The 15,742-nt window shown below is 38.0% G+C and overlaps 1 protein-coding gene across 5 annotated transcripts in view; it reads right to left on the bottom strand.

The window, feature by feature from the left end:
• The window catches only part of AP2A2 (adaptor related protein complex 2 subunit alpha 2), a 49,353-nt gene that overhangs the window by 30,926 nt on the left and 2,685 nt on the right, over window positions 1-15,742 (bottom strand). For all 5 annotated transcript variants that reach the window (XM_071558765.1, XM_071558763.1, XM_071558766.1 and 2 more), the window contains exon 2: window positions 5,258-5,326. In XM_071558765.1, coding sequence (XP_071414866.1) covers window positions 5,258-5,326 — 69 coding nt within the window. The remainder of the gene's footprint in view (window positions 1-5,257; window positions 5,327-15,742) is intronic.

Raw genomic sequence — 15,742 nt, 5'->3', positions numbered from 1 at the left:
AAAATCATAACGGTCTTTACTAATTTTTAATCAGACCTGTACTAACTTTGTATTTTATATTAATTTTTGATTTTATCTTGTACCTTAGTTTGTCATGCATAGCTTTAGACAAAGAGGAATTTAACCCTGTAGCTGTAAGATGAACTTTAAAAACAAACCAAAATCTTGTTTAGGTTAAAGGCTCAGCTGTAAGAAATAAATCAGAAAACCTGTCTAGGCTGAGGCTTGAAGCTGTACCATTGTTTAGTTAAAAGGAAATATAGGGCTGCAGAGATAATAGCGCCCATTAGAGCTGTTAAAGGTCACCCAAAATATACTGCTTAACTTTGAGAAGGGTTATCAGTTGTAACTAAGTATATAAACCTGAAAACATAAAAGTCTTGTTGAACATGTCTTTGGTGGACTTACCCCACATGTTCCCAGCACTGAATAAAAGGAAGAATTTTGTTCTATTCTATTGGATTTGATTGTTTCTTAACTCAAGCAATCAGAACAAAACTAAATTCCAATGCCAGATGGGGGAAAAAAGAAGAAGTCTGAATCAAACAGAGAAAAAAGTTCCTTTGACTGCAGAAACAGCTTACAGATTTGTGAGCAGTTTCATAAAATACACAAATTCTGGTCTGAGTGTTCAAAGTGATATAACTTAATAAACTGGGTATTTTTTCACTCACAAAGCAATTACTACTCTGACAGTTAGAATTCCAGTTAGGGTCAAGCATGGGAGCAAAATCAGGTTACAGTCTGCACACATAAAACAAAAGGAATAGCCTTTCTCTGCCTCACATTTAACTCCTACAACTTCTAGTTTATCACACTGGTGCAGTTTCTTCCTACTACATTCTTCTTATCTCAGTTAATGCAGAAGCATTTAAAGCAACCATCAAGGACACACTGACCTCAGCAATGGAGCTTCCTCGTGCTTCAATAGAGAGACAAAAACATCTTAAGTACAGATATTCTAAATTTCTTCTGCGTTTGGCACACAAAAGCTAGATCAGAATCCAAAGCCGTGGCATATGTTCCATCAGTTCAAGAAAAAAATTGCTTTTCCAGTGATGTATAGCCCTACCCCAGACTGTTAAATACTAGGGTATTTTAAATAAAAGGTTACCCAAACATAAGGCCCTACCCCAGCCTGTTAAATAATAGAGTATTTTAAATAACAGGTTACCCAAACATAAGGCAGGTAACAGGCTTGATAGCTACTTGCTTGGTAGAACAAAACAAGAAATACTCAGTCTTTGTATGTAATAGTCAAGAATGTATCTTGCAAGTTACATGAGACAGAAGTCCAGATACTACAACAGAGTGTGCAGAAGCATGCAGAGATCCAGAGGTGTACCAGTCTCCTATGCTAGTGTCAGAAGAGAACATAGCTCTGTCAGAAGGCCTTGCTTCTTACTCAGACCCTTCCCCGGTTACAGCAACGTAGCCAGTCCAACAGCTGCATCTCTGGCCAGGCAGGGCCAGTAACTCAGGGCACCACAGGACAGGAGTCCCTTGCCAAATACAGTTCACAATCACACATATGTCTTAATTCAAACTATTTAAAAACATTTTTAAAAGTCAGAGCTACATTAAAAGACACTAGGTTAAACTGAATGATCTCCATTTAAACCAAGAATAAAACATACACAAAGGTCTCTTTTGTTTTTATATAGCCCTTCTGTAAGGAACAACCATGGGTTGATGTGGGACTTCTGCAGCAGAAAGATACATAGCTATCAGTTCCTCACACTCTCAAGGCCTCAAGTAGTTACACAAGTTGTCTAAACTCATGTTCTTCCAAATTGTGACATTTATGTTTTTGTTCAGGCACCATCAAGTTATTGTCTTCAGTTAAGTAAGATTTTCCATCCAAAATTCATAGAGATTTAGTAATAAAGTAACCCTAATGAAGATCAGCTACAGGAAGATTTAGTCATCTTTCACTCAAGGTACACTTATACTGATATATTTATTCAAAACTATTTAAACAGTTCTTAAAGGATGCTCCAACAGGTATGTAAGCAAAAGTTATCACACTACTTTGCTAAAAGCAGCTCCATTCTCTGATCATTGCTTACATCATGGCTCTACAGAGATGGAGATTCCTATTATCATTTCTCCCTTGCTCCACGAGTAAGCAGAGAAGAAGTTACTGTTTGTGTACTTTTAACTATTTTTATACTTAAGCCACAAAATACCTTGCAAAACAGGAACAGAATTGAAAAGGTTTTATGAGCTGCACCATCAGAACTCTTTAACCTATAATTACTCAATGATACGACACAGCTCCCAAACTACCTACGTTAACCAGAGAATGCTATCCTGACAGATTTCAGTTCACTTATAGCTTCATTACTGCCAAGCTTTCTTAAAACTACTAAAACAGTAGCTTATACTGCTGCTTTTCCAAAGCCATCCACAGAAAAGGACAGTGGAGACTAACTCTACCACGTGTCAGGCAGCCTTTCACCAGAGGGGACATTACCAACCCTCTGAATACACATTTGGACGTGTTTGACAAAGCACTGTGTGTCAGTGTTCATTCTGTAATCTCCATATAGGATTTACTACACTTTCCATAAGTGCACTTGGAAGGCATAAATATAATTAGCATTAACTTTAAAGGCTGCATTGATTGCTGTGGTACCCAAACAACTCAAAAGTTTTTCTCCACTTGTCAGTTCACAAAGTATGCAGGTTAGAGGGTGCAGAGGGACCCAAATAAGAGTTTAACTTGTGTTACTCAAAACATGTAAACCATGATTTTTTTCTAAAATGCTTAGCTTTCAATGGATTAGAGGTTTCACTACGGCTTCCCTGTTTCAACTTGTAGATTAAAGCTTTTCACATCAGGTGCAAGCATGAGAAGTTGGGCAGCAAGTGAGATCTAACTAACTGCTCCTATCTAAAGAGGATTATTTAATAGATTTGATCACAGTCAAACACTAAAAACTGGACTATCCTGAAAGCCAATACTTAGACAGCCTTAACCATTACAAATTTGTCTGCAATTCCGTATCAGATTCCTTTACAACAGAAAGTTTAGCTCTAGCAGCAAAGTAAGCAGGGCTGACAGGCCTCCTTCATGCTTCAAGCACCCTCAAACATACAGGAGGCAGCAAAAGGAGCTTCAATAACTTTTTTTATTCTTTTGAAATTTTCAGGCCTTCGCTGCTAACTGAAGACTTAAGCTGATGGAAGTTTCCAGTTTCATTAGTGAAAATTTGGTTCGGTTTTGCACACAAACTAAAGTTTGCCTATTAACCAAATCAAGATAACTTCAGGCTACACCACCCTTTTTCAAGTTGCTGAAAAAAGTAGATTTCTGTGTTAATGTGACTGCAGCAAGGTTTCCAGCTAGGCATTAACCTCTAGCTGTTCTTTATGATGCAAGGGCATAGGTGGAGTAACTGTTAATATATCTTTCTAGAAAAACCTGTCCTGTCTGAACAATTAAAGACTTTAGGTGCTGAAATGAATTTCAGCAACAGCTGATAACCAATAATGCTACCACCTGACAGCAAGGAGTTTTACAAAGACCAAGAGGAAACAAGCCATCTTTGTGCAGTATCTTCCAGATTAATCAATTTAATGAAATTAGTTGAAAGATAAAGTAACATGAAAATTTATTAACTTCTGAAAATACAGAAACTTTCTAAACAACTATTAATTAAACTCAACCTCTTTATCTGAAAAATATCCTTTATCTGTCTAATATAGATTTTGCCTGGAGATTAAACTGCTTTATTTAAAAGCTACAACTTCATGTTTAAATTTACTAGGAAATAAGATGGTCCACTTTGATCATATGACTGGAATTTTAAAAAACAGCAGTTACTCTTTGACACGGGTTCCTAGCAGACCCGTGAACGACATGCCAGCTGCTCAGTGTGCATGCACACTGTGTATGTGAAGGCAGTATCGACGGGTTACTCCAAAACAGACACAAGTGGTCACTGTGACTGGAAAATGGACAAAGTTTTAGACTTAGAATAGGTGATGAAAAACAAGTCTGTAGAACAGACTATCCAAAGCCTGTTACTTCTCAGTAGAGAAGTACCAGACCAACATCAGTGTTATATGAAAGCTCTGCAATGAAAAGAAATTGAAAAACAATGTGACAGGAAAAGGAGATGGCTAAATGAAAGCTCCTTTTCTTATTTAATCTAGAAAAACAGCTGTTGTGATTTCATTAGTTACCCTATGACTGAAGTCACCAATCTGCATAAAGCACGCTGAAATTTCTAAGAGAAAAATTTTCTTGAGTATCTTGCACTATGGTTCACTTTTCCCTTCTAAGCTGTTGTGGCACTCGTGCTTTTACAGGTCTTCATTTGCCTTTAAGTGACATACCACTTAAAATGCAGCAACAGATCACATGAAGCTCAGGAGAGTTATTTGTTAATGCATGGGGAATCCCAAATAGATACACCAGTCTAAGTTAGAATAGCGACCTAAGGTAAATGAGTTTAATACAAACTCAGCAATTCTGAAGCCACATACATGACCTCCATGCTGCAATGTCTTATCTAACTACACATATAGTCTCATATCTATTTCAACAGAACTTGCAACAACCACTATGGCTACAACTTCACTAAAAGCATCCCAACTATCCCTCAGAATCTTTAAAATTTGAAACCACACACAACCTGAATACAGCTAAGAGATGAGTTTGACCTTGTACTGTTTAAAAGTGAATTGCTGCCTCTTGGAGTTAGTTACTCCATATACTTTGTTTTATGTGAATAATTTCTACTGCTGTTGCTTGTGGTCAAGATGTATAGATTGATCAAGTACGTATTTTAATCCTAATTCCTCTAGAAGGCAGCCTAATCCTTTACTTCCATAAAGGGGTTGAGACAGAAGACAGAGGAAGGAAGAAAAGTTTAAACATATTCTGTTTTACTGGAAGTGATCACATCCACCCATGTATCTTCAAACTATTCACATCCTCACAGCGTTCTGGAAGCAAACAGGTTGAGTAGTCACACTGTTGGAAGGCAAAGTATAAGAAACAGTTTGTGAACAGTAGCCCAACTATTTGATATAGGAGGAAGTTTGCTTGTGTTATAGCCAAGAATCACAGGACTGTCAGAACGTTCTGTAGTTAAGAGAACGTTTTCAATAGTTATTCTAACAAACTGCTCTAGCCTTTTACATGAGCCTGCAGTTGACAAAAAAAGTCCGAAACAAGTAAAAACAAAACCCTCTAGAAGAATGTCATATGGAAATATGTATAGTGTAGTATGATCAAGTCACTTACCTTTAAATTTTGACCGAATGTTTGCTAGTTCTTTATTTATCCTCTTTATCTCCGCTTCTTTACTCTTGCCTGAAATGAAAAGAACACATATCAGAATACTGTGTTTTGGACAGCCCTCTGCCACCCTAAGTTTCTTTGTAGCCAACCATGCTGTGTGAACATACAAACATCAGCAGGAATTATTACTCTCCCTTTTCTGTATTGGAACTAGAGGCAAACAAAGGTAACTTAAACATCACTTTAGAGGGGAATTTGAGAAGTTCTAAGGACCTCCCTGTTTCAAGAAGCTTTGCAGACTTTAGACAGTATCACTTACATATAACCTGAGATGCCTCGGCTACTGACTTTCACACACGCTTCAGTTTTTCTGTTCCTGAAACTGCCAGGAGAAAAGTGAATATTCCTTCCAATGCGATTACTAAGTTGACAGTGCTCTGACGAAAATAGTCTTCTAAACACAATCTTATAAACAAGCAGCTTGTGTTACTCCTCACCTTGAGGACAAGCCAATTTACTGTTTCTCTATTGAATGGTCATTCAGTTCAAGAGCTTTAAAAACATTCTTAATAGACGGAAGAGGAAAAGCAGTAAACTCACAAGTAGCCCAAAGACTCAAAAGACCTCACACAGATAGGATACATGCATAAATTCAGATTTGTTTGTATACTTCATGAAAGTGATTTGAAAACCAAAAATGTTTAATAACTGCATTTTATTGGGTGACTTTACAAGCTTACGCTTCCCAGGACTTTTGATTCCAACTTTTGATTCCAAGAATAGGTATTGGGATTTCTAGAGCCAAGTCAAGTTTGATATTCAGAGAATAAGCTACAACTTAAATTTTGGTAATTCAAACTTATTCAAGTAATATTGGCATTGTCAGAACCCAAGCAGCTTATTATGCTTTAGCATTTAAGTTTTTGGTGACTGAGATTATACAGGGGTCTGGGTCCACTATCTCCTACATGAATGAGCATGGAAGGGCAAAGCAGCCAATTCAGGCGTTATACTCACTTGCTTGACATTTGAGGGAAGCAAACAAAGTGCACTTCAGCATTGCAGAACTGGTCATTTAGTTCTGCTGTAAATTCAGACCTGTACCTACTCAAAGTTTAAAGAAGTCTAAAACTTGTCCATTTTCCAAAAGTTTCAAGGAGTTTCAAGTGTTTTAAAACATCAACTCACAGCAGAAAATGACAGGTTCCTTCTCTCTTCATCATATGTATTTGGCTACAAGGTTATGAATAAAAGCTTCCCAGCCCTGAGGTCCAATCTCATAAGTAGTAGGGATCACATGCCCCACATTCATACTACACTTTCCCCTCCCACCACTCCAATCACAATTACAGCCAAGTCAGTGCAAGCAGGTTATGTGGTAAGGCTGGAAGAGCAGATCATGACCAATATCCGAAGCACATCCAATCTCATCCCTTTCTTCCACATAAACAACTCCCAGCATTTAAACATCCACTACATTTGCATGCCCGAAGTTCTGTGTCACTCTCTGACTGTTAATCTTCCCTTTATGATTCCAAAGATGATCTGACTGCAGGCCTGATGAAAGGTGATTAAGTAAGTCAAGGAAACAAGTGCCTTAGGACAGGTTAATAGCAAAGTACTTAAAGTATAAGGAAATCCCTTGCCAAGTACAAATGAATCCAGATTTTGTAATTTCTTGAGGTAGACTCAAAAAATAAACTGAAGTTTTGCACTTCCAAAACCAACTCTTGCATGAGATGTAGAGAATTGGCCTCTACAACAGGTCTCTATAACAGGCCTGTAATAACAGCCACAGGAATACAGACACATATAGCAAGACCAGCACGTTGTTCAAAGGGAAATGTTAGGCCCAAAACTTCAGTTTGCCTTGTCGTTTTGACAAAATACCTACAGATCCTACATACTTGCTTAAAATTGAATTTTTCCATTCTACAATGATGTTTTATAAGGGGCACTGCTCAAAAAGACCAAAGCACAGGGGGCCTTGTCAGGTACCCCATGGGGCAAAAAACAGCCCACAACTTCTACTATGCCCAACCCTGAAAAACTACTTACTTGTACCTACTCAACCATTTAATGGTTTTAAGAAGTTAAGCATTTTCAGAGCTCAAGAATACACAACATCTGTTCTGACACATAGATTGTACTTGCTATCTGAATGCACCTTTTCAGATAAAGCAGAAGATCACGTCCACAGTTTCAGTTTGATCTAGAAATTCCAATTAACTTTGAGAATGACAAGGCTAGAGATCACAGTATACTTCCCTCAGTTTATAAGATGCATCTGTTGGAATCACAAAGTTTAACCAGTTTTCACTAATACATCATGCAACACATTACAAGTTTAGTTTTAATTTGCCTTGCCAAGCTGAAGTAAGCTGGTTTTAAAGCAGCAACACTATTTACTGTATAAATGAGCAGCAGCTCATACAATCTAAGTAAGACCTGAAGTGTCTATTATAGATTTCAGATTTGCCTTAATTGGATTATATTATTTGTCCTGTGCACACAGCAGATACTCAAGTGTTCATTTCTAAGGCACTTGCCAGCATTGGGAGTTCATTACTAGACTGAAGCAAGTCCTTCGCTTCCAGGTCCACACTGGGAGAACAGAGGGTCACATTAACACACCAAAAAGGTGCAACTGTTTATGTAAACAAACGATCCTCCAATTTTATAACCTATTTCTTTTTAATTACTTGAAAACACTTCCTTTATTTTCAGCCATTCGTCTGCTCCTGCTGTAAACTTTGATTTCTAAAGCTATTAAATTATTTTCCCTTCTACCAAGGGAAGAGCTCATTAAGACATTGTCACTGAGCCTGGCGATTTTGTACTTCGTTTAGATTAGCAGGGCAGAGAATATACACCTCAGTCTGGGATATTGCTAGCCTAAGTAGGATTGAAAGCTTCTGGCTCTCTATCTTTAGCTTATGTTTGTAAATTGCAATATTTACTTTGCATTATTAGCAATTGTTTCCCTAACCTCAACAAGTGTGGCAGTAATAAGTGATGTTTAAAATGGGGTGAGGAAAGAGGAACAAAAATACAGATGAAACAGCTTTTCTTATCCCAAGATGAAATCAAGGCCGTCTTTTTTTTTTTTAAATCACCAAAACCTCCAAGCAAACCTTTCAAGCAGCATTATCCACCTGTGATGCCCTCAGAATACCAGATACTGCTAGAAACAGAGTTCTTTTTGTCTTAAGCAGCAATCGAGCATTAAGAAAGCCTGACTAAAATACTTCAAGAATTTGTGAAGTCAGCACCTTTGGTAGAAATAGTCTGCAGCCTCAGCAATGCAAACATGAAAATCCCACCCCATGCTATAGCAGTGAGATGACAGGAACACCCATATTAAACAGCAAATTCACATCTGAAGGTTTATTTGCTCAAATTTAAAAACTTGCTTAGCATACAAACAAAAGCCTATTTCAAATAACTCCTTCAGGCTGTTCTATTTTGAAGGCAATGTATGATCTTATCCAGACCTTGACCAAGCATAAATAGCATAGCAACTACCTGGTGATAAAAGTTTAACTCCACTGGATATCACTTCGAACAATCAAGTTGTTGCCTTACTACTAATTACCGTCTATACAAGCCTGAAACTGCAGTTTTAGAAACAGCACCAGCACACAGAGTGTTAAACACCACTGAGTACAATCACATAACAATGCTTAGGATAACTCATGAGTTAAAACCAGGCTGAAGTATTTCAAACCAAATTTCCTGCACAGCCAGTGGTTACATGGCAGTGTAACCTTATTGAGATTTGGTTGAATACACTAAAGGACGACAAAGCAAAACAAAACCTCACAGCACCAGGTAGTTAAAACAGTACAGGAAAGAAAGAAAATAAAAGTATCATAAACCACAGACCAATTTTTAGCTAGATCTTCTGTCCCACTAAGTGGGAGAGGGAGGGTACTGTTAAAGAAAAATATGTTTGACTAATTGAGACGTTTTCATCGCATTACTCAACCATGGTAACACTTGTTGAATAATTTCTGCGTGCATATTTTATTTTTACCATCACCAGAAACACTTAAGTAGCCTTAAGGACAGTGGAAAAGGAAGATGGACTACTATTGATGACAGCTGAAGGAGTGCTGTGCAACAGATTCACATTTCAGAGCTTGCAAACACAATTGTTCTGCCACACTTCCAGGCTGTTATACAGCTCCCAGTTTCATTAAATTATCAGAGCTGTATACCAAAAAATATTCTGCAGCCATGTCCTTCAACTTGGAGAGGCTTTAATAAAAGTCATGCCATGTATACAGATTGATGGGGAGGACAGTATTTAAACCAGAGCACAAGAAGATTATATTCCATATGAGTTCAGGCCACTTTCTTCTCACTTTCACTTAGACTTCTACCAGCTTAGCAACATTATGATTAAATATCCGTTACAAATTATCAAAAGAGGTGAATGCAAACCAGGCAGCTTCGGCTTGCCTTTGCTGAGAAGACATGTACCCTTTATCGCCTTACAGCCCTGGTCCATGAGTGCTGCTAGTCCTTCCCAAGAGGAGTACAGGAGCACACAGATACCCAACCACAACATGGTCCAAGGTGTTTGCGAGCGATTACTTCATATTTGGCAGTTTGTCAGGCTTCAGAACTCCACCATGCTGCCCACTGTCTTCATTAGGCAAGGTAAACTTAGTCTACAGAGCAATATTATCTTTAACTACCATCTTGTTTAACAAAGATAGAGTAGGGAATATCAAAAGTCATGCAGATTGTCAGAGAACCAACTACTATTCTTGTATCTCCTAGTAATGCTACAGTCAGCATTTCAGCACTGCATAAATAACACACCCATCCCTCAGTTTGGAGCTTTTGCATTACAATCTAAAGAAGGAGAAAACCGAAGTTACAGGAAAGGAGTTTGTTGAGTCCATTCATTTGAAAAGAACATCTGACATACCTTAATTCTAACTTGGCAGCAGGGTTTCAAGATTAAGCAAGGACTTCAAGGTTAGAATTAGTAGGCTGCTTGAGGCTCACTTAAACAGCAACCTGCTCCAGCAGGATTACCTTGTTGCTATACCAACTGCAGACTGTCTAAGCCAAGATTGAGGCACAAAGAGCATCTGTGCTAACTAGAACTGCTACTAGTTCTTGACTTTCACACAAACCACTTAGAGTCTGATATATTTCTGACCAAGTCTACACATTTATTTCCCAAAGGAACAGAGAAGCAGAAGCACATTTCCTTTCAGCATCTACACAGATACTGAGCAGAGTAGATTTCTGCAGGTAAGGTCTTGAGACACAGGCATACTGACCACATTTAAAACAACAAGTAAATAAATCACAAAAGTTTAGATGTTCCCAGCACTCATCTGGTTCCAATCTACTTAAGACCAGCTGGAACTGTAATTGAGCCCATCTATTTGTGGGCTCCATCTGTTTTGAATTAATGTACAGGTCAAAACTGCTACACTATGATGCCTCTAAGCTTTACCTGCCCTGTAGCCATCTGACAATACCATGGCTATAGATGGGTCATTATTGGCTTGAACCATTATAAAGCATGTTGGGTAGGAGGCTCTATTAGCACAAGAAAAAGCTTGCCACAATTCTGTCATACTTTTTGAAGGCCAGTGTCAGTGACTATGTGTGGCATAAGTCTAATATAATATGACTCTGTTCACATTCAATTATCAAACAGGCCTTGTAGAGACAACAAGTCTACTTTTCTGTTTATGAGAGAGTAATATGAATACTGCCAAGGTTAAGAGCAAGAAATTCTTTGCACTCCTTAATGGGTGAGAACATCTACTTGGGAAGAACACAGTTCTTATACAAAAGATAAATTTCCACTTTCAAAGATGTTATTAGACACTTTCCTTGAGAACTGCAAGTCATTATTTTCTAAACATAAGACTTTTTTCTCAACTTTTTCTTTTCCTTAGCCTCCACATTGGGAGCATCCGACCTGATTGGCCAGCTTAGCAGCAGAGACACCACCACCAATCTCCTACTAGCTTCCCTTTCAGCAAAATGTTGATACAGTTTCAGAGTTAGTTTGATTCAAAGCTATACTTCTAAAGAGACAACTACAGGCTGCTCCTAAACTCTGCTCTCTTCCTGGCATACACATTCCTGCTACTACCTTGTATTGCTGCAGGTCACTTAGGGAGCAAACCAGCAAAAGATAAGACTGCTTTATCCAAAGGGTAAGTCATATCAGTTTCACTACAAGTAATAATGCCAGCAGAAGACATGACCAGGTACAAAGCAAGTTCACCACATTCACCATCCAAACGCAGTTTAGTTGGCATAAAGCAATTAAATGACCCACTTGCCTTTCCTATTGCTGAAACAGCCTGCAAGCATGATGCTGATTACACTGCATTCTTGAACCCTGCTGTCAGGGAACAGAGAAAGAAAACTGATAGAAATACAGGGAAAATCAAAACAAACACCAGAGTCTCTACAGTAAAAACAGTAGAAATACTTACATAGAAAAATATTCATGTAAAGTAATCAGTGCTTCCATTCTTGCCTTTGTGAAAGAGTTTTTATAGCACTTCTATCTAATATCAGTATATTAAACCACTACTTTTACCTGCCAGCAGGACAGATACTGAAGTTACAGCTCTAGAGTACAGATTAGCCATTTGCAATGCAGATTATGATCTTCGTGAAGTAAAACACCAAATCCATCCTCCAGCTCTCACAATCTCTCAGCTGGCTCATTAGAAAACAGGGATGATGGCCAAAAGAAAGCCAGGCAGGTTGCAAAGCAATACCTTGCAGTGGTCTGTTAGCTGTATGCCTGCCTTCACATTATGAGAGTCTTCATAAATTCCTTCCTTTGGTTAAACTATCCATAGTACTACAAGTGAGGTGCAAATTCCATCTCCACCTGAATATGCTGGTGCTATTGTTTACAAACTCACTGCACAACTAATCCAACAGGATTACTATAAAATACTGTACCTTTAAAAAATGTTACTATGGCTTCACTTTTCTTCACAAATAGATATGTTCAAGGCTACAGAACAAGAAGATTTTTGCTTAATGACATATTAACATCCTGCTATAAATGAAAATATGAGTGCTGTCCTTTCACAAGGTCTGTTTGATCAGATGAAAGAAGTGCCTGTCTGTCACGTTAAAGAACACGAACGGCACAAATGCAGTTGAAGATTGTTTTGTTTCAGGACATCCTGATGTGATTAGATATCCACAGAAAGAGATCAGTGACCTACTGATCATATTTAGGAACTCTGTAGAGTGCATCCTCTAATATTCTGCACAGTAAGTGTACTACTATCCAGAGAGCTGATTCCTTTCTCCAGTCTGCTGCTGGAAATTCGCCCCTGTAACAACACTTCTCATGAAACAGTAGGGAGTCACAGGCTTTACTGTAATCCACTAAACCATTAACTCCTTGTCCTTATAAGACATGGGAAATAAAAACACAAGAGCAGCTTCCATACAGAGGTATTAAATTGCAGCAATTTAATGAAAGTTTAATGATTTTAGAAAAAAAGACCAGCTATGGTGAACATCTAACTAGACATGACAAGTTAAGAACAACACTACCAGAGTTTGAGGAGTAACTTGGTAATAGGATCTAACTTAAGACCAGATCTTTCCCCAAAAGAACTGAAAGTTCACTGGAGATTCATAACTGAGTGACTTTATGACATACAGAACACCTGTTTAGCAGTTTAGTTGACAAAAGGACATTGACTCCTATCAAAAAAGAAGCCAAGAAAATACAGAAACAGTAAGTGCCGGGTTAGGTTCCTATATAAAGCAGCTCTTCCTCCTTTCTTGACTGACCAGCATCTAACTAGTCATTTCCTTGACCAGTCTTTTCACACTGCAGTTACACTCCCTCCAACTGGGTAAGGCCATATTTGCACTAATTTACTCTAAGTCGGTGTAGACTCCCTTCTACTTCAGCTCACGTTCAAATAGAAGAGCAGTTTGAAGCTTATTCAAAGATGCCTAGTGCAGCTATCACTTCAAACCGCTGTTTCAGGGGCCTTAAAAATCCTTTTGACCTCATAAATTGATGCAGATAAGTAATAGTCTCTGCAAAAGTCCTTAATTTCCTCTTGCCAGTCCTGATGCGCAGCCTTTATCCAAAGCACTTCAAATTAAGCAATACTATATTTTCCAGGGTATCTACTGGAGCGGTTGGACATCACATGAAAAATTCTACCTCTTTACAACCTCTCATCCATTAATTATCTTCTTTGCCTATTCTACCCATAGTCAAACTTGAGCAAATTCATGTGTAAAACACTCCAACTCCCCCAAAAACCCAAATCAAACAAAACCCCCATAAACAGACAAACCATAAAACCCAACAACCCAACCAGCCCACTCAGTCAGAGTGCTATGAAATGACCAAAAGAAAGCCAAGACAGAGAAGCTATGGGCAGAACACTAGTTTTTTTAAGACATCCTCCTCAGACTAATCTCATGCTAATTGTGTTTTCCTTAAATCACTCTCCTGCAAATAGTAGCAAGTGATGCAAGACTTAGTGCTTATTATAGCTGTAAGCAGCATGCTCTTAGGATTGTTTTTTCAGGCCAGAAACCATCCATATTAGATGAGCTTCCATAGCCTTGCCAAGAGAAACAGGAGAGCATTCTATGTTCTCTTCCAAGGTGCTGAGAACATAGACAGAAGCATTTGGAGAACAAACTAAAGGAATCCTACCTTCCTCTGTCTGACTTCTAGGTAAGAGATTTATCTAAAGCAGTGAGAGAAATGAACTGTCATGTCCTCCAAGCCTGTCACAAAAGCAGCTTTTGCCTCTGTGTAGATCCATTTCACCCACATAAGAGTAGAGGACTTCCCAATTTTACTGTGGGGCTGGGGGTTACCAATAGTACACTTAATATTGTAATAGAAACTATTTCTACACTAGGGTCTGCAATGAAAGGAGAAAAGCAAGCTTTCCTAGGTTTCAGGGTGAAGAGTAGATAGCACTGATGTTGCAGCAGAATAGGTTGAGTGACAAATGACTTAAAATTACATCATCATGAGAGAAGCATAAATCTGTACTCAAAAAAATGAAAACAGACTCATGATGTATCGTCAACTAAGACAGCTGGGGAGTTTACAAAGCACCATCTTGCATAAGCCAGATCACACTGCAGTAATACACAAGAAAAGATTTAACATACTATTTCAGAATAAAAATTTCTTGCAGGGGTCCATATGTGTCTAACACATGCAGATCTTGTTAAGTTTTAGTTCATGAGGCACTTAACACATGCAGAAACAAGGACTCTTCCTGACCTGAACTAAGTTAGGATAGCACTTCACCAAATCATGGGATTCAAAGCTTTCCAGCTCTACTATCCCCACACTCTTCTGTACAGCACAGCCACACCTAACTGTTTTCTCAGTGGGTCACATTCACTAAGCACTAATTAACTGGGCTGTCATGACCAAATACTTCAGTTTGGCTTTCAATCTACAGTTTTCTTGTCTCTTCTATAAAAAATAAGCTAAAAAGCTATTTACTGTAGTAATTCATATATGTTATAAAATGATCCAAATGAGCAAGTTTCTAAAAAAATCCACACATCTACTGGCAAATTGACAGGTATCTAAAAGGGTTATTTTCTTACAAACAATTTTATCTGCCATCTGCAATAGGACTTCTATATGCAAAATGCAAAGCCTAGAACAAGAAGCTTTCCTGAAACAAATTATGGAGAACTATCAGGAAATGCAGGATCATTCATTTTCTTATATTGTTAGATTTTGAAAGTTCACTTGATATTTATATGAATAAAAAACATTTCATTTGAAAAAAGACACTCAATACAACCATTTCATAGAGAAAACTCAAAGGGATAAGAAGCCCTTTTTCCCCTTGAAATATTTTACAACTGCTGCTACAAGCCGTATGCCAACTTTTTTTAATAAAAAGCTCCACCAACTTGTGAGAAATCAGCATACTTTTAAAAAGTCTGCTTTAAAAAGACACATGTTGCACAGAAGCATCTAAGACAGACCAAGAAGTTTAACAGACAGACCAAGTGCCAAAAATACATCCAACCAACACAGAATTGACAACCAATTTTGTAACTATTAAAGACAGACTGGTAGTGTGAGCTGTTTGTTCCCAATCAAACACAGTTGTAAACATTGAAAATTGCTATCAAATAAGTCTTGTTTAAAGCCTGTAACAGACTGGTATAAACAGACAGGCAAGACAAGCACCACTGCCAAATCAGTAATATAATAAACATGTAAGAGAATAATTTAGTGCTACAGACATTGTAGGCACAAATGCCCAAGAAATAAAACTTGGTAAGAAGATCAACCATTTCCAAAGGTATAGAGTCAAAATTTAAATAAATATTCCCCTGAAGTTTAGGTTGCTCTATTAACTTGAAATCACACGCACAGTCAGCACATAACAACTGCATTTTCATTTTTCAGCAACATCTATAATGAAGAATCCTTATCTGTGCAAAACTGTTGAGAAA

The sequence above is a fragment of the Pithys albifrons genome, chromosome 6 (genome assembly GCF_047495875.1).
Source record: "Pithys albifrons albifrons isolate INPA30051 chromosome 6, PitAlb_v1, whole genome shotgun sequence".
NCBI classification, from domain to species: domain Eukaryota; kingdom Metazoa; phylum Chordata; class Aves; order Passeriformes; family Thamnophilidae; genus Pithys; species Pithys albifrons.
Note: the sequence above shows the minus strand (reverse complement) of the source record. Positions and strands in the feature narration are given on the sequence as shown.